Consider the following 20,419-nt stretch of genomic DNA (forward strand, 5'->3'; position numbering starts at 1 on the left):
GAAGAAGTCTTTCATTATATGTATTTGAAATGTGGAAATATTGTTCCTCTAATAGATTGAACTGCATAAAATGTTAAAGTTTTTGAGATATATAGTTTTTTTTGGGGGTAGGGTAGGTGAATGCATTTACGCACACAGTGTTGGACTCCCGATTCGGTACGTCGTCGGACTACCAACTAAACATCTCCCCATCGTCAGAGAGCTAGCCTGGAACCGTTTGTCACATTACTTCGGGCTAGTCCTCGAACTCTCCCGCCTTGGGGAGCCTTCAAATAAGGGAATTCCTTTCACCAACGGGAGGGGAGAGGAGGAAGGGAACTGTCAGTTCCCTGCCATCCGGCTACTCCGCCGGTCGAGTTCTATCTTCTTAGCAACGAGAAGGGCCCGAACGTAATGGGCAGCATGGTTCCACCTGTCAGCAGTCCTCAGCATCTCTTCGACAATGTTGTCTGGAGAGACATTCCCTCTGTTTAAATAGAGCTGCTGGCGAACCCCATCCCACCTTCCACAAGAAAAAAAGTGTTTTGGGCGTCGTCCACAACTCCATTGCAAAACACACAATCCGGAGAACGCGCCTTTCCAATCTTGTGCAGGTAAAACTAAAAACTTCCGTGCCCGCTTAAAAATTGGGTAAGGAAATAGTCAGTCTCACCATGTTCCGATTCAGCCACGCACCTAAGTTGCCGATGAGCCGCGCAGTCCATCTGCCTCTAGTTTCATTTTGCCAAAAGAGCTGCCACTCATCTAGAGTGTGTTGCCGTTCTTCGCGAGCAACCACTTCCCTTGGCTCATCTCCCTTGCGCTTGTATATGGCCTGACGCTCCCTAGCAAGAAGGGCAACGGGGACCACTCCCGCGATCACCATCACGGCCGGTTCGAGATTTATAGTTAGGTTCTCCGTATATGCACAAATACTGTTACCACAACCATTTATGAGAAGCATTGTGCTTGAGCCAGACCGAAATCGTAGTTGATTTTTGGTAATGTTCTCTGTCACGACTTTCTCAGAAAACTGCACTGTTCTGAATCACTTAGCTCTAGAGCGACCTACTCGAGGACTATCTTGATATAGTGAGTACCATTGCATAGCACGCAACGGAATTGTTGCTCTTTTCTCAATATAATAACATGTTAACGGCTATCTGGTATCTACGTCGACGAAAACACAAATATAATTGTGTGGACCATTAAACGAAAGGTTTTGATTAGCTCTTGCTGAAATATGTCTTAGTTTTCACTTTGATTGCAAGAATTGAAGTGACAGGACTCATTTTCAAAAAATATCCACCCAAAAAATATAAAATAAAATACCATGACGCTCTTAAATAAAATCCTACCGGAATTCTTGACAACATTTTAAATGCCAGATTATTCATCAAAATCGATATTATTTCCTTTGAAGTAGTACCCATTGACTGCAATGCATTTGTGGCTGCTGAGACACATTTTTTATTGTGGCTTTCTCGACTCGATTGACCAGGAAGAAATGAGTCAAATTCTACAGAAAGACGTACTCAACCCGGCATGATTTTTACAACTTTTCGTATCTTAAGCACGGAGCATCCTGCTTCCAGCGCCTTTTTTAGGCAAAAAGGGAACTTTAAAAGGTACTCCTTCTAGATGGTTATGTTGGACTCCCACCCACTAAAACAATTTCCTTCTTCCACATTCCCCAGGAGGGTGACATTTATGTCAAATGCGTCGCGGGGGCAGACTAACATTTTCTGGCCAGATATTTTTGTATTCCCCCTTTTTTTGGCTGATCCGTTCTTTTCACGTTTCTTAAGGCCGCCATACACGTTTAGTTCGGCTCGTTAATTGCGGCTGAAGAGTCCGCAGTTAACCGGCTGGAACGTGGATAACATGCGGCTGGCCTGTCAGTTTGGGCTCTTCAGGCGGCCGGTGATCGAATGAAAAGTGATTGGTCTAATCGACCAGGCATGTTTGTTGAGGATGTGGGCGAGCATTTCATATTTGTTTAGGCTGTGAGCGAGAATTATATGGGCATCTTTATCGCTGGTAAACATGTTTTATCAATGCTCACACACAAAGGCATCTCTTTGCATCCTAACACTTTCCACGTCCAAACTTGCACTAATGATGCAGCTTGACTTGCAGGTAGGTGGTGTTTCCAGTTCAACTGGCGGCCAAGTGCACTGTGAGTTCTTCCGGCGTAACTGAGAGGCCAAACTGAACGTGAATGGCGGTTTTTTTGAATTGATATCCTCGCCTTTTCGATTTTGATCCGTCTTTAGTATGTTTTTAAATGACGCACTCAGCGTCTCAATTGTGGATTACAATTTGTCCTCTTGAATAATAACCTCAGTCGTTGAAATGTATTCTCTGTAACGTTCGGCTTCTTTGGGGAATACTGTGAATTGCCATTTTTAAATTGGTAGAGTTATACTTGACAACCTATGCGTCCGCTCACAAGCTGTTTTTGATTGTAGCTTACTTTGGAGTAGCATCTTGATCCCTACATGAGGACGGACGCTGCCTCTATAATGATGAAATCTATGAGCAATACCATGATCGTCTATTTGGGGATAAAATCCGGCTTAATAGGTTGCGCTGGGTGGGTCACCTAATCCGTATGGGTGAGGATGATCCAGCCCGTAAAATCTATAAGGATAGAAATACAAGACGAGGTAGACCCTGCTTGAGGCGCCATATAGCTTTTAGGGATATCGAATTGGTGGACCTCGGCGCAAAACCGGGATGTCTGGAGTTCCTTATTAAGACAGGCCTAGACCGGATACCGATTGTTGCGTCGTTGTTGATGATGACTCCAGTTCTTTTGCCACTTTGCGATAACTTTACTCAATGGGAACTGGCGCTGACGGTTGAATGATTCGCCAATGGTGATGGTGCAACAACTAGTTTACGGTCTAGGTCTGCTTTAGTAAGAAATTTTGTGCCGAGGAACACCAATTCAATATACCAAATGCCTGATCTGGGTGCAATCGCGAGGCTACCGAAATAGAGCTTTTGGCACCACACCATCAAGTTTCGTGCAGCGCGCAGATATCAATGTGCTTTTTCCGAAGGCTCTTGCCAGTTCCTTGATCTTTCCAGTTAGAATGCCAATAATTAGCGTGTAGACGCGTATTTGTCAATTCAATATCGTATGGGAAACTAACGAGGGCTACGCTAGTAGAGAGATATAGTGCCTGTTAGGATGAAATCGGAATCTGAATCGCAGCACAGAAGCCTCTCGAGTAGGAAATCGGAAGTGATATGGACCAAGTAGTTCACCCGCTTTACGTGTCGAAGGTATTTTATTCCATCTTGCCTACTTGGAGCCATTCTTCACATCATATGTTATCAGGACGTAGTATGTATTCATCTTCTTCGAACAAGTTTTTACCTACGTTAGTCGCCAGGTTAATTGCATTGGTCGTAGATCCGAATTAATTTTCAGATAGAACATCTTCCGTTTCGGCAACCTGGGGTAATTTATTATGGATTATTCATTCGAACTATTTCACAGTCTTATTCAGAACGAATATGATTTGTAGCTTCACCCAACGGTTTGTTTTGCTTGTAGGAACTTCTACGGGATCTATTTGGCCAGGGGAGGGCTACAGCAGTAACTTATTGTGGGAAATGATTTATCGCTATTTAGTCCAGCGGTTTCAAGCAAGAAATTATTGCAAGATTTTATCTTTAATTTTTAACACAAATGCGTCAACCGAACGAATTAATTTTTTTTTCCTTACACAATTTCTCGTTGCTCGTCTATAGATCGGTTTCTGTATAACTGGTCGTGACTTTTGACTAGAAGAAGAATGTGATATCATATCATATGTTATAATGTTATAAAATATTATCACAAATATTACCTGTCATTACTCTAACCGTACATATGATGTTATATCATCAACATCCGGCAGGTGATAATACCAAATATTGCTTATCACTAGAATAGTTTCCCCCGCATTTATTACATTCATGGCATAAAGTATATGACTGCGCCAAATAAGTATCCATGCAGAATTGATGAACCTTTCATGCAAGACAAGCAAAAGTCTACGAAGAACAGAGAATCGTGATTTTGGGGAACAAGCATTATTTCACTTAGAAGTTATCTTTGCTTGGCATAGTTAAAAGTTTGTTTATAACGCAAATAACTTTTCACATCAAAGCTAACCGAGAAAACAGATTCGCAACCGATAGTCGGTACCAGCACTCGACAATCGCGTCGGGCGCTTATACCAAGAAATATTATGTATACCAACAAACATCAACTAGCAGCCGACATTCTTTCCAAGCCGTAACATTACAAATTAATTACTTAGAACAAAGAACTTGCATCCCCGTGTTCACATGCACTCGAAATAATTTTGTAGCCCAAAATCGGACCAACGCCAGACCGGAGCCAGCCTCAATAGCTGCCGCCGTCAAGAGCGGTAATGTAATGTGATATCACATGACAAACATTACCTATCACGGAAACAATCTTATCATCTCTTTTGTAATGTGCTGATGTTTGGTAATGCAGTGATGTTAGGTAATGCGGTGATGTTGTAATGTTCGGATCGCCCACGGTGATGGTAAAGGGATATTACAAATTTGCAAATTCATAAACTAGCCGTATTATAAACCTAACACTCGGCGGCTCAATTTGCTTTACGTGTTCTGATTTTCAGAAGGTTCCGCAAACGATGAAAGTGTTAAGAGTATCTGCTTGTTATTTTGATCTCTCTCTCTCTCTCTCTTTGTATAGTAAGGGTTTCCTCGGATTAGATTGCCTTTTCACCGTTGACAAAATTGTTTCTCGGTGGATCTAAGCTACAAGAAATTCAAAGAGGGGTTGGCTTCGTGAATACCTTTTAATATGGTGGCTAAAACCTTTGAGGGTTTTGAACATTAAACTTTTTAAGCTGAGAAAGGCGTATTCCAGCTAAACAGAAGGGAGGATTCCTGCTAAAATTTGATTGGCCTCATATCTGGAAAAGTGTTTAAAAATGGAAAAACAAAGTCTCCAGACTTTGAGATTGTAGTTTTATACAAATTATTCAATACCTAGGAATTTATAAAGCTATTCTATCCGTTCCTTCCCCCCTACTCGCACCCAATTAGATTAGAAGTACATCATTGTAAACTCAAATGGACGCTGCTTGACTCTGTGGACCAAGAAAAAAGTAATCAAGCGTACCAAGATAGAACAATATTTTGACTTAACTTAAAAAGCTTCCAAGAGGGAGCAAATTTGCAGAGTATCTTTAGATCTCTAATATACGTACGATTGTGAGTTCTGATAAAATGTTTGCCTATATCAAAAGCAGTTTCTGAGCTTATAGGTCCGCAAGAACTGCCGACTCAAATCAAAAGCTGCCTTAATAGATTTAGTGGGTATCATGTGCGTGCTGCATGATCACGTATTCTTTTAATGTACTCATCACGCATACGCTATGGGAGCAAGTAAACCGTTAATAATTCCTTTTCCCCAATGTTATCCGGCTGACAGGTAGGAGTCCCCATTCCAATTACCCTCAGTAAGGCTTTGGTGTCCTTAAGACGGTTAGAAGAATTTGATCAGTTTGGTGTAAAACGCTTCAAAGATAATCCCAGTGACAATTTCCAACTATAATAAAAACATTTTGAATCAATTAAAAATCGCAGTGTGCAAAGATAGTATATAGTATATTATTTGTGGAAATACTCCTACTGACTTCCACAGCGTTTCACCTTGCTGGAATCTACTCTCCTTGGTTCATGGGTGTTGGTTATCTTTTGAGAGGAATCCACTCCATATTATCAACCATTTGATTCTTGTTTACTCGACTTAACGAGATAGTCCGCTCTTAGTATAAAAGTTCAGAATCCAAAGAGTTCTGTTCAGTGGGCTCTTGTAAGCAAGCGGTTTTGTAGATACTAGAAGTTTAGCTATGGTGCGTGTTCCAAATATAAAACTCAATAATGGCCTTGAAATGCCGGCATTTGGCTTGGGGACATACCAAGTGAGTTTGATAGTGTTGTTTATATTTTGGTTTAGTTGCATTCTTTGTACACAATATTACGAAATAACCAATTTGTTATAATTTGGAAAAAAAATCTTATGTAAGCGAATACTAGATAACCGGGACCTCGATTAAACATTGTCAATTAAAAAAGATCGAGTGCGGATGATTCTTTTTCGAGTTGCAAGTCATTGCCTCTAATTTTAAGATATTTTGAATCTTCATATCACGGTCAACAAGTTGATAATAATGTAGTTCTCGTTTAGTTCTTCGAAATTAGTTTGAAGCACGCTCATCTCGTTACTTATTGTATTGAAAAATTTGTAGTTTAGATTGTGTCGTTCGGTAATGTAAGTTTGTTGTCAATATGAATTTCGGTGAGTAAACTGTGTGTAGTTCAAAAAATCTGAAAGTGAAGACGTTATCATCAGGTTTAAAAAAAAATCAAATTTTCCAGTCAGGCGAAGTGATGCGGACTATTCAAAGTCTAAAGATTAGATCGGCATTGCAATAGCAGAGCTGAACCCATGAAAATATTTCGCCCCACAGACTAAGGTTCGCACAAAGATAGATCATCCATCACTAGGAACTTCCGCATACTTTAACTATTGTTATCACCGCTACCGCAATCTTTGGACCATTGCCGCAGCATTTCTGATTCGTCCAGGAGATTTCATTTTTTAGTTTATTAAATTCTGTTATTACTTTAACTTTAATGTTGTCTTGATCTTTGATTCAGATCCTTCAGGCAATTTCAATCAAGATTTCCAAATGATATCGACCCGAACCAGCTAAATGTTGGAAAATAACCATTTTTTTTGTTCCAGCTCGATATATTCGTATTAATGTAATATAAATTGAAAAATTATTTAGATCTGGAAATCTCAACACCTTTTATTGAACTGAAAAATTCAGAAAAAGGATTAATTGTCATAAAGAAACCCTTATTCTTTGACTCGGAAATTCCCTTAGTAAATTTCACTGTACCATTGTTTATCAACCGGCTTGAAATTGTCATCAAGGAACCTACAACTTTTTGCGACAAGCAACGGAAAGTCTAATGACTTTCTTTTTCCTTTCTGGGTTAACCGATGCATTAAAGCCTATAGAGCCGAATATAGACAATACCTAAATTTCTGCCACACTTCCTGAACACCCATAAATAATTGTCGGGTTGCTCTGATGGTTACCCAAGGCGCTTTCTTTTGACCTATGTAACTCTTGGATAGTACGTAAGGGTCCCACGTTCTCCAGAACTACTCTACTACTTATACCATAACCTGATGGCTCAAATTTGAACCCGTACATGCAACTACTATTTCGTGATAGAGGTCAGCTAGTATTGCCAATGAGTGGAGCATCATCTGAAGCAATCCTGATAGCAGAGGTTGGTTATCTAAGGACTGCATTTATGCTACTTAGTAACTTTCTTCAAAGTGCGGCAGCTAATAACTTCTAAGGCTGTAATCCCTCCCCTATCTATGGCGATTTCATAACTTCGTTATGTAAGTCGAATATATGGTCCCTTTTTGAATTATTCGTATTCTACAGATGCCTGAATTTAGTCATTTTAGGTCGGGATCAGCTTTTTTCTGATACTGTAAATTGTCCTTGTTAAGGTTCACAATTGTTCCCATTAAAATTCACATCTTTGCGTCCATTTTCTGTACCATTTTATTTTAACTGCATCCATTCATCATGATCGTTTTATGATGATTTCGTATCGTTTGCTGAAAATAGGTTTGGGGCAGTGGCCTTCGACCTACTTCCGGGAGGTGTTAACATGGTACTGTGCTTTTTAGGCACTTACTAGCTTGCAAGGGTATCTGCTTCTTTGTAATTCCTCCAAGACAATGATATATCCTCGTGATTATTACCCTGACTGACTCGGTAGCTCAGTCACCAAATCCCTCTGAGAGATTTGAATTGGGAATTTCCGTTACGAGAACCTAGTGCTTCAACCACTAATCCATCCGGACACTCCTCTATAATGCTGCACGGGTCCATTCAATGAACGTTTTGTGTAAATGTGGTATATGTTCTTAACACTTTCATTGGACATTTTTAATTTATATATCTGCGCTTTTGTTACTGGCCATCATGGTAAGGCGTTTCATTTGTGAATCTTCTTCTTTAGATTACTTAATCCCTTAGATGCCGTCGGTCCAGTGTGGTCGATCTATATTGATTGCGTGAGCCCGTTTACTCATTCCCAAAGACTTCTCTTTAAAAGGTTTCTGAGTGGCTGCTCTTAAGTTCCCCCTGCCCCCCCCCCCCCCCCCCTCTCGTTTTCTATTTTGGCTTTTGTGTTCTCAAAGTCCTCAATTTATCTGGCACTTCCAGACGCGCCCGATGGTAGTGCCTCCTTACAGTCCGTTGTCTTCCGAACTGTCTGTCAGTATATCACGTATCTTTTATTTAGAAACTGTTCCAGTTGTTGGTATAAAATTTATAGGTCATATATATGTATGTCTTCCCTCTCCACTACTTCGGCCTTTTGTGTAAACTGAAACATTATCAAAATTAGTTCGTTGTCTGCTTGTGTATCTATCCGTTTTTTAAAGGAGTCGAGGTTCCCAATGTGTGGGATTTTTACCGACTAAAACCATTAACGTCCTTTTTCCCAGTCCCGCGGAAACGTTATGAGGTTGTTGTTTAGGATCTGCGGGATCCTAAGTCCCCATCCACTTGATGGTGGACCGGACTAAATGAGGAGCAACATACTCCCTCGTTTTTTAGTCCATGGATCCCTAGTTTGGAGCGTAGCACCACAAGCATTAAGAATCGAAAAAATCAAAAATTTGACGGACGGTTTCGTCCAGGGCAGAGGCAACTCATCAGACGCTGCCTCACCTCTGCCCTGGGAGCAGCGTGACCGAAAGTGGATGGGGGCTTAGGATCCCGCAGATCCTAAACAACAACCTAGCTTTAGTCTAGCTTAGACTACAACGACTGGCGTTTTAAGTCCAACATAACTCGCAACCTTGTCGTGTTTTTGCGATGATAGAAGGGAGCGTCTTTCCACCTGTTGGCACTTTCGGTCACGCTTCTCCCAGGGCAGAGGTTCTGAGCGTCTGATGAGTTGCCTCTGCCCTGGACGAAACCGTCAGTCAAATTTTTGATTTTTTCGAACGTTATGAGGTATTACATCACGGGGTGGAGTTAGCTTACTTTAGCCAGTTTTGCTATCTTCTAAGCACCCGGTTTATAACTGCGCTTTTCCGCATTTCTAATTTTACCTACATTTTCCTTCTTATTTCTGTGAATCTTACGTATTAGAAAAATACCTGCGCTGGGTCCTTTGACCCAATTACAGTCTGGACAATCAGGTGAGGCATCTAATTTATAACCTGTAGAGGTACTGGCGGTATCCTCCATGGCCGCTGAGATTCTAATTGCTTTTACGGCATTTGGTAATGGGGATTGCTTCCTTTTCTCTGCAAGTACCAACCCAGCGCTCTCTACCCAATTCTTAACAGTTGCTTGTTTCGCACGCTCGAACAAATTAGCATTGAGATGCTTTGTGATTACAAGAAGTTTGGGTAACCCACCAACTTGGCTTCCTTCGGAGCCGGAAGAGTAAGTAACATAATCATTGTACATGGTGTTTCACAATAGTGTGCCCGCTAGAGAACCCTGTGGGATATCCGCGGAGACGAGGAGCTCCTAGGATCCATCATCGTTGTCATTCCAGAGCTTTCGTTCTTGCAAGTAGCTATCGACAAGAGCAGCGAGTTAGATGGGAACTCCAGTCGTCGTCAGACACTCCGGTATAAGGCTCCAATTGGCCATATTGAACGATTTATTTACGCTCAAGGGTACTGCTATGCAACATATGGTGATATTACCCTTCCCGTGAATTACATTTTCAGCCAAGTCAGCAACCAACAAATCGATGGTTGATCTGTTCGAGCAACTCCCCAGACATGTATGGTCTGCGTTTACGGTGAGCTTAAGTTCCTTATTCGATATGCCGTCTAGACCCAGGGCTTTACTGTCGCCAGTGTTATCCCAGATCGCCGGCAGTTCGTCTTTGGTGGCTGTTGGAATTGCTGTTACATTGCATGGTCGCTGGAAGTTATTAGTGCTCCTCTCTTGCTGGGGAGTAATCTTTGGATGATTTCCAATAAGAAGTACTGCAACGATTTTATATGTTCACTTCTGATTCTGTCTACGTTGTCTCTTGCCAGATGGTTCTTATTTTCTTTTCATCCACCTTCTTCGACTGTCACCCTCTCAGCGCGAATCCACTTTGTTATTACGTCGGGGGGCTAGATCAAATTGCATCTTGCAGTCGCGTCACGTTTGTGTTCCTCACTCTTTCCTTCTTTCGTATAACTTCTTCCTGCGTAACCCTTTCGATTTCAATCGTTCATGTCTGCTTAAAAGCTGTGTTACCAACCATTGGTTTTGATTCTATAATTATCTCACTGATCGGAGTGGGATACAGGGTTTCAGCAGTTGTTCATTCGCTTACCCGTCGCATCAAAATGTCAAGTCTGCATTGCGCTTGTTCAACATTGCATCATTCGATTAACAGGCCAGTCGCGACTTTTCTGACATATCGAGCCTTAGTGGACTACCGTAGCAAGCGGACCATAGGTCTGGCCCTTAGAATGGATCTCTGTGCTACTCCCGACGTTATCTACATCCTCATCTGGCCCTCTAGCGCCTCATAGAGCTGGAGTCTCTCAAATAGTCCCTCAAAAATCACAACCGAACCGTGGATGTCCTTGCCCTCAAACTGAACTATTTAAGGGATAAGTCCCCGGCAGCACATATCGCTTCAACGAGTCTACTTCTGAGGAGCTTTTCGAACATTTTCCTGGCCGCCTCCTCGCAGCCTGGGCGCGGAACTTTGGTGTGGATTCCGTGTTTAAAACCACAACCTCGGCTCTCGGTGCTATTTTCATGATCCGTTTCCCTCTGATTAGGTGAGGCATGTTCCATTTAATCGACCCGGCGTTGCAGTTACCCAAAAGAGCCCAAAAGACTTTCTCCAGAGCATCATTCCTACATTAAGAGCCCGGCATTGTCTCATTCGGTGTTATAAAAATGCTAAGAAACGGTTTCCCCAAATAGCGAATCTAGACACCCTCTCGATTTTGGGAAAAACTTGAAGTCGCGTGCCGTCTCGAACCTAGATGGTACCCGACAAGTCTAGATGTCATAAAGCAGGGTCCTTGCTTCGGTACTATTCCTTGATTAGCATTAGATCAGCTTAAATTTCCGAAGCAAACTGGGCTTGCAACTCATGAGGGGTGCCACTTCGGTGTACGTTAATTTGTAGGATGTAGATCATAATGCCTTTGCCAGTTCTTCCCTGGATAATTGACACCGGCCTGAACCCGTAGTTTGTGCAACGCTCTCATCAGACGCACCAAGGTCCCTGCAGGTCTTCACTTTGAGACTTAGCTGCCGCATATGTAGCATGCCACCCTCCTGGCAGATGCTCGGCACGTTATAAGCGTGTGCTCATAATCCGCGCACTTGCAACCAATTTTGATTTTCCCGCTGTTAAGGCGTTTCCTGGCATATTGCTCGGCAATTTCCATCATAGCGAGTTTTTGACCTCGAGAATCTACAGATCCGTTTGATAACCCTCTCCGGTTTGACCTTTTCTATGAGGCGATCAAAGTCTTGGATTTTAAAAAGGCAGAAACGAAAGCTTTCTCATACCCCCTTTAACCGTCTTGCCGAATTTAGTTTTATTAGTTGTCTTCGGGCTCAATTTAACGAGTTCAGTTTTCCGTATGAAAGAAACTTTTATTCCACTATCTTATAGAGGATCTCGCTGAGAACTTCCACAAATATCTTGACTTCCGTCAGCTTAATAAACAGAGCCCACGGTCTAGTCCCCCTTCATTTTATCGCCTTTTCTTTTGGTGGTCCATCGTTCTGAAGCACCTTGACGGTTTTCTTTGCCTTTGCCTTTCTTTGCCTTTCTTTAAGGCTGGAGACTATTTCTATGAAGTCTCCTTCAGACGCGTCTCCCTCTTCCCGGTTTTCCGGCAGTTCCTTCTAAAGGACTATCTGCGGTACGTTTGGCGCTCAGCGCTCTCCTCTTCGTGCATCTGTTGTTCATGTCCACCTGTATGCAGCCCAGGAGTTCTTTCAATTCCACGCCTTTGGTTATGTTTTTCTAGAGGATCGTTGATTCGTAACTGCTCCGCATTTCCTGATAAGCCATTTGTCTTCGGCCGACTTCATTACCACTCGGCTTATGAATGAATGAATCTACCTGATCAGGTTCAGCGATTTTCGCTTTGCTTTTCTTCAGAACAGGAGCACTGCAGAGTACTGGAGTTACCGTCCACGTACCGGCGGCGGCATCATTTTGCGAGACTTCGTCTTTATTTGGCAGTGCGTACCTCTGCGTCTTGTTGAATGCATCAATCCTTGCTGTCTACTTCGTTGAGGGATAGGATGAATGACGCGCAAGCGCAGTCAACTCTTCCTCCTTGCCTACTATTCCATCAATTTTATTATTTTTGTATCCCATATGAATCGTGCCAATCGATCGTGTTCAGGAACGGGTGTACCTTGGGGGAAAAGCATATACCCTAGTTCCCTAAGATCTGACCTACGCTTAGCTGATCCTGGAATGTACCGACCGATCACTGCTTGCTCCTAGCGGCGTGGTCTACTAATACCACTACCCGATCAGGGTCTTGAAGGGTCTGGCTGCTGATATACGGTACAACGATCGCCTTGGCGGAGCTACCCTCCCATCACTTCATCAATGTTGATAGTGCGCTGTCGACGGTTCCGAGGAGTCTAAGTGTTTCGCGTCATTGACCGGTCTTAGTGAAACTTTCTCAATACTAATACCTAGGAGGAAGTATACTGTCAGTTAGGGGGTCAGGACTACATACTTCTCCTCGTATCGTGAGTCACCCATTGAAGATCGCAGACAACCCCTGAGAGGAAAGCTTTAATTGAAATTTAAAATTTCAATTTTCGACTCAAAAAGAGAGCTAGATTTCTCATTTTTCTTTATTGTTGAAGAGAATATTTCCGGCTTACGTAACCCTGCGGTATTTTGATGAGCGTCCTTAAGAATATTTATTGGCGAAATGCCTTTTTGGAGGGAATGACGAGTACGAGGAAAAATTTGTGATATTTAATGCGGAACAAAATAAAATGTTAATCCTTTTTTCAGGTCCGGGATCTTATAACTAAGATTTATTATTCTTTTTATGTCTTTCCAGTCCAAACCAAATGAAGTTGCAAATGCTGTGAGACATGCAATCGATCATGGTTACCGTCATATTGACACAGCATTTTTCTATGTCAATGAGCAAGAGGTGGGGGAAGCTATCAAACAGAAAATTGCGGAAGGAATTGTGAAGCGAGAAGATATTTACCTAGTGACTAAGGTAATAAATGGATAGGGCATTATTCAGGACTAATTTACAAGGTTTACTTGAATTATCTACATTCCAGCTATGGTGTACCCATCATGAGCCTTCAAAAGTTGAATACGCTTGTCGATTGTCTTTAAAAAATCTGGGTCTGGATTATATTGATTTATATTTGATGCACAATCCTGTTGGATTCGTCTATAAAGACGACTCCACATTCTTCACTATGAAGGAAGGATCGGGCTTTGTTGCAACTAGGTAAGAAAACTACTGTAGGCCTGGCAGTTTACATCGATTATCTGTAAGGATAAGACCTGTAAAATTGTAACTTTTTTAGTGACGTGGACTATTTAGACACTTGGAAAGCTATGGAGCAACTTGTGAAGAAAGGGCTGGTTCGAAGCATTGGTGTTTCGAATTTTAATGTAGAGCAAACGGACCGCCTATTGAAAAATTGTGAAATCAAGCCGGTTACAAACCAGGTGAACTATCTAATGTTCCAGAAGAGATAGGGGTAATATTGCCACTATAACGTATAATTTTTGTAAAATCTCCAGGTGGAATGCCACATAGAATTGAGTCAAAAGGAACTTCGTGAATTTAGCAAAGCTCACGGAATTTTTATAACTGCATATTGTCCTCTTGGACAGCATAATGCCGCGGAAAAGAAACCAGCATTCCTGTATGACGATCGCACCAAGGCCATCGCGGATAAATATAATAAGACGCCAGCTCAAGTCGCTATAAGATACTTGGTATATGCTGTGATAGTATTTCACGTACTTATCAATATTGATTGATTTTAAATTTCAGATCCAAATTGGAACTGTCCCCATTCCGAAATCAGTCACAAACTCCAGGATTGAAGAAAATATCAAGGTTTTCGATTTCGAACTTACGCCGGATGAAATGAAAACTTTGGAAGGACTAGATTCAGGCAATCGCGTCGCTAAATGGTCATTCATTGATCCAAACCACAAATATTATCCTTTTAAGTGAGTTATCTGAAATTGTGATAAAATCTGTCTTAAATATACATACATATGGTACATATGCGCAATAATAAAATTAACAATTCGAGAAATTGGAAGTGGAACGCTGTTGTGTTTTTCTGATGTGAGGAATTTGATATTTTGCGCGCCATATAGCGCAGAATGCCCCCTTTCAGGATCAATGACAACTATCTATGTCGCCATCCTCTGCATGTATCATTTCAGATACATTCCCTGGTCAAACTGTTAAATTTTTGTTAGAAATCAATGAAGGTGAAGCGGAAAGAGAAACGCCGTGGACTAGACCATAATGATCTGAAGGGTGCTGATGTGACCCGTACAGGAGGATACTGAGCTAAAACCAGCCTAGTCTCTCCGTTCTCTCTCTCTCTCTCCCAGGCTGTCTCTATGATAGCATAGCCAGGATAAAACTGTACACGGCCATGGGAGAATTCGGTATTCCGACGAAATTAATAAGACTGACTAGGCTGACCCTGACCAATGTGCGAGGCCAGATAAAAGCAAGAGAATCACTCTCAAGACCATTCGACATCAACAATGGTCTACGACAAGGGGATGCGCTATCATGCGTCCCCTTTAACCTGGCCCTCGAGAAAGTGATCCGTGATGCTGATGTAAATGCAAGAGGTACGATCCTCTTCAAGTCCACCCAACTACTGGCCTATGCTGACGATATCGATATCATCCACCCGAGATGTGCAAACTGCCTTCATCCGGATCGAGCAGGCTGCAATTGACGCGAGATCTTGGGCTGCACATCAATGAAGGCAAGACAAAATATATGGTGGCAACGTCACCACCGAAGGCGAATCAACCAACAACATCAAACCGCACTGGTCAAACACGAAGAAGAATAAAGATAGGAGAATACAACTTTGAGACCGTTGACAATTTCTCCTATCTAGGGTCGAAAATCACAACCGATAACAGCTACGATGATGAAATCCGCGCACGGTTGTTGTCAGCCAACAGAGCGTATTTCAGCTTACAAAGACTGTTCCGCTCGAAACGTCTCACCATAGGGTCAAAGCTCTTACTGTACAAGACTATGATCTTGCCAGTCCTCATGTATTCCTCGGAAACTTGGGTTCTTAACAAGAAAAATTTCGAACTCTTGGCCGCGTTCGAGAGAAGAATCCTCCGAAGAATTCTTGGCCCCCTACATGAGGATGGACAATTCCGTGGCCTACACAATGACGATCTATGAGCGATACCATGACCGTCCGGTTGTGGATAAAATCCGGCTCAATAGGTTACGGCGGGCGGGTCACTAAATCCGTATGGATGAGGATGATCCCACTTGGAAAGTCTATAAGGGCAATATCTATGGTGGAAAAGAGGACGAGGCAAACCCTATCTGAGATTGAACGATGCCGTAGGTCAGGACGCCAGACAGCTTTTAGGGATATCGAATTGGTGGACCTCGGCGCAAAACCGGGATGTCTGGAGTTCCTTATTAAGGCAGGCCTAGACTGGATACCGTTTGTTGCGCCGTTGATGATGATGAAGGATCATCTCCTTTTTCCTCTCTCGTAATCGTAATTCTGTAGAGGCTGCAGGAGATATATGAAAAAGTCCTGCTGGGAGATCGTTGAAGCTGGCGGCTTTTGTTCCGTTTAAGTACGTTCACGGCAAAGATAATTACGTTTCTATTTGGAGGAGCAGACCGAATCTGTATATAACGATAGCTTGCTATACTATCCAGAAGCGGTAAAATTGGTTATTATTCAGGATCGTGGGAAAATGTTCGACTCGTTTCATCGACTGATCGTCATCATTCCATCCAAATACTTACCACCGTCTGTAACATGTTTCGGGATGCTGGGGGATATTTTTCGGCACGCTGTACACTCCGTTGCAATTTTCAAATTTTTACCCTTCGCTCTTACTCCGACTCGCAGTCATCAAATAAGCGCTCAGTTCTCTACACTCATCAATACGTTTCAACCTTTTTCGCACTATGCCGGGTTTGAGGCGTCCTTTTCGAACGTGGCCGATAATTTCATCCGTACTAGGGATAAAGGCACTTTTGATAGTGAGTCAGTGCCTTTGAATAGTCTTGGGCAGGTTGTTTTCCACTGCTTGACCACATCCGGATCATGGCATAGTGATACGCAGGCAAAGATAAGGTACCATTAAATGATGGTTCCTTTCGTGGTTGAAGTCATCACCTCGTTTATTACTCACATTCTGAAAACAATCCCCAAATCTATTGTTGACCGCGATATGGTCTGTCGTAGTCGAAATCCAACTCAACTTATAGCAGGCGATATGTTTGAACAGTCTGCTGGCGATGACGAGCCAATGGAGGTTGCAGAAGTTTACAAATCTTCCATTGTTGTTGCGGTAATCAAGACCATGGCTTCCTCTATTCGTCAACAACATTTCAATACCAAATTCGCGTCTGCTACGACTGGACTTTCCAGAGTACAAAAAGATAATACCACAAGATGGAAAGGGATACTCTTTAAAGTCCCAATAGGATATCCAGTTAATATCGCTGTAATTATCGCCGAGGTGGAGAAAACGAACAATCTGTGATCCCTCGATACCTTTGCCAGGCGCGTAATGGAGACGATTATGTTGCGTTTGACCAGCGGCGTGAAACGCTTTGATCACATCCAAAATGAGGATATCCACGATCGACACCGATCGTGGAAAAATTGCGAAAAAGGCGCCTTCGATGGTATGGTCGCCCAATTCGCGCTAACGATTTCACTCACCAAAATTGGTCTGAGCAGCGAGGTTGATGGTAAGCGACCAAAACGCCGGCTTGATGGGGATTCGAAAGCCTCGCGATTTCACCCAAATCAGGCTTTTGATAGAGTAAAGTAGTGCAACCGATCACGACGAGTCGACCCTGCTTGTGAACGGGACAAAGACTAAACAAAAAGAAGACTCATCAACTTCAACTCACAGGGTTGAATTGGCCAGCTGGCAAGTTGATATCAGTAGTGGGAAACTTGACAACTGTTGCATCTAACGCCACGAGAAATAATAGTGAAGCGGAAATTAAATCGACACTGAACCCTTATAGTAAGAACACAAAGCTTGGCAGTCGAGATTCATCGCGGGACTTGGAAAGAGACATTCATAGCCCTCAGACTGAAACAAACATTTTTTTGAGGAAAATGCGACTGTAAGAGGGAGGAAACTGGAATTACGTTTTTTTACACTTAGGGAGCGGATATCATCAAGAAATGCATATCATCAAGGAGAGACGAAATATTTACCAGAACTTCCAAGCTCTGATAAAGGGTATTTAGTTTTCATAAATTAGATCGCTGGCGGAGAAAACTCGCCAATCGTCATGGCGAAGTTACGCAGAAAACGCAGGCGAAAAAATCCGCAAAAGTGGGTTTTCCAAGTATGTTCTTAGCACCTACAATAGTGGAAAAAATCCAATACTCGGCGGGTCGAACGATATATACGGGTGGTGAGTGTGATGAAAATACGAGAAAAGTCAACCGGCAATACTAATCTCTTTCAAAAAGGATGAAGGGATTGACAAACGTGGGTGCGAGTATGAGGCATATCAGACCAATACAGAAGGATGATTGATCTTCTTCTCCTCTTTTTTCAGCCTTTATCCCGTTCAGAGGCGGGTTTGCCTCGTCCTGATCGACTGAGCAATTTTGTTTGATCTGAATGGCTGTTAGAGGCTCTCGAATCAGAATCTAGCATATCAAGCCATCGTTATTTCGGCAGTCTTTTGGTCATTTCCGTCGACTACGATCTTTCGACGTTCGATGCAACCCCATATCGACCGCGGATGCCCTCAATTCTAATGTGATGAAGGCATGCTACGTCACTGGTCCAATGCAACAGTGCATTGTCCTTGATAGCTTGCCAACACTTAGAACCATACAGAGTGACAGGGCGGATGACACTGTGGTAAATTTTGAATTCGGGGCGTTTGTCAATGTATCGATTACAAAGATAGCTAGTTGTGGTATGCCACTTCATTCAAGTGGCGCTGACGCGTGAAACAATCTCATAACGTAGTTTACCATTGATTAATAACATTGATGCATGAAATCGTTTATTTCTCGGCTGATCGTTGCTACTTCCAGTGATAGTGGCTGTTTAATTATTGTCGGTCGTCAAAAACTCAGTTTTATTCTGATTCAGTTTCAGACCGTTTTGAACATCAAGCCAGATTTCCGCGGTACTGGTTTATATTAAGTGCAGGGATAGCATTCACACCAGTGGATGTGAGTCCTGTCTAATACCTCTACCGCATGTTGTACAGCTTAACGTCACGCTCCTTCCCCAGTCATACTCCTGAAGATTATGCTCTTAGAGAGCCCTTCTTGATTCCCATGGTACCAGATATCATCGATCGATTTTGTCGTCGGGAGGCAGTACGCGTGTATGCATTAGCGCGCTAAAACGTATTAGAGTATCATCAAAGATACCTTTCGCTATATGAACCAATATTCCATATAGATTGCAAACATGTAACCAGCCTTCTCTGTCTGCTGTTGACCGGAGGTAATGTTTTGTGAGAGGAGAAACTCATTCAAGCTATAATGGAGAAAATCCAGCCCAGCCCAAACTCCACGGTAGAGCTCTCTCTGGCAGACACCTATTTCACGTATTCATATGTGACCCGAAGTTTCGTTCCATCTAATCTGCCACTTAGATAACACTCTTATCTAACAACGTTTTCGCGACGAGTGGTGCTCACCCCTCTACCCGATAACTAGTTACGAGATCCGTTTGCAGGAAAAATACGTACCCTCTGATCCTGTAGGCCACGGCACGGCGGACGATCACTAGGTCGAGAAGTGGAAAAAACAATGATACCTGGGTGGTGTCGGTCCAAACTGTGCGTATACAGGAAGATACATTAACAACGCCATTTGAACACACAGGAATAGATATATATGAATTTAGCAATTCTACTGGTTATACCGCAATGTATAGCTTCGACATACAAGGTAATTTAGTTAAACGTTTTCTGCCCTCGATCAAGTGTGGGTACAAGTACATATATCCTCTTTGCGGCTGCAAAATATGTCACTTTTTTCCGGTATTTTAAATTCGCTCCGTGACAAGTGACGGACGACGTAAGTTGCCTTTCAACAACATCGCCACGGTGTTTTCCGTTGAAATTACGGTACCGGCTTTAAGAGACCACGTGTACTTAGTACCCCACTACTCGAGCCCCCGTCGGCTGTTCATCAAGTTCTATATACATGGACCTGCAATAGATCGCTGAGCGCATCCCCCCCCCCCCCCCCCCTCAGTACATAACACCTATGCAAACACTGACCATGAGATGGAATGACCCTTCAGACGGTGTCGAACAGCTTGCCTCTCATCCCATCCCAGCTAAGTGACTTCCAAGAACACGCCATGCTCTCCTCGATCTCACGCACTTTAGAGGAGGAATTTCTTCCTTCCTTCAGAGTCACAGGAGACACCGATGACTAGGATCTAGGAAACAACTCACTTAGTAAAGCAGAAAAATTACCTTACCATGACAACATGGGCTTCTGACAACGACGTGACTACGTTTCCCTTCATATATCTGGTAGACTTTCCACCACCAGCTATGCTCACTGACGAAACGCTTGCAGTTTTCTGCTTTGACAGCCTCAGCCTGTAAGCAAGCCTAAGTTAATTAATGGCAAAAATCAAAGCCGTGGAGTGACAGCGGAATATAAGGAAATGCTAAACAGCTCATTGTAGGACTCTAGCGATCACAACCCTAAAATTATCGACAATTTTAACACATGGGTCTTAGAATGGAAAAGCAGAATGACGCATACCGAGGGCCAAATTTGAGTCGAAATCTTTGTGGAGCTGGACATCGTAGTAGCCAACATTGGATATGTGCTAACCATCCGAAGTTGAGGTTTAGGCTCGATCCGCGATCTGAGACACCTCAGTACCTCGTTGGTGATAAGGATAGACTAGCAGTTGAGTGAACATTATATCCAAAGCGACCTCAATCTTTCTCAGCATTGGCGGTAAAAACGCCGCGATTGTTGGGATTTTCGAGGAGAAGATATTCCTCTCGGTCTTAAAAGGAGAAAAGTATTAAGTTTGACTTAATAATACTGGTAGCATG

At 42.7% G+C, this 20,419-nt stretch overlaps 1 protein-coding gene across 1 annotated transcript; it reads left to right on the plus strand.

Annotated features, from left to right (window-relative positions):
• The first annotated feature begins 5,809 nt into the window (after window positions 1-5,809).
• On the plus strand, window positions 5,810-14,398 carry LOC119649558 (1,5-anhydro-D-fructose reductase-like). Its single transcript, XM_038051754.1, has 6 exons — window positions 5,810-5,963; window positions 13,175-13,342; window positions 13,410-13,585; window positions 13,665-13,809; window positions 13,885-14,082; window positions 14,141-14,398. The coding sequence occupies exons 1-6, from the start codon at window positions 5,892-5,894 to the stop codon at window positions 14,324-14,326; spliced, it is 945 nt and encodes a 314-aa protein (XP_037907682.1). The 5' UTR covers window positions 5,810-5,891; the 3' UTR covers window positions 14,327-14,398.
• Window positions 14,399-20,419: the final 6,021 nt, after the last annotated feature.

Source organism: Hermetia illucens, chromosome 2, assembly GCF_905115235.1.
Source record: "Hermetia illucens chromosome 2, iHerIll2.2.curated.20191125, whole genome shotgun sequence".
Lineage (NCBI taxonomy): Eukaryota > Metazoa > Arthropoda > Insecta > Diptera > Stratiomyidae > Hermetia > Hermetia illucens.

Excerpts from the sequence above, each read along its gene's own strand:
- LOC119649558 (XM_038051754.1), top strand. The coding sequence starts at position 5,892 with ATGGTGCGTGTTCCAAATATAAAACTCAATAATGGCCTTGAAATGCCG. Across the intron at positions 13,343-13,409 it reads ATATTTACCTAGTGACTAAG|CTATGGTGTACCCATCATGA; the intron begins GTAATAAATGGA and ends TCTACATTCCAG. Across the intron at positions 13,810-13,884 it reads TCAAGCCGGTTACAAACCAG|GTGGAATGCCACATAGAATT; the intron begins GTGAACTATCTA and ends TAAAATCTCCAG.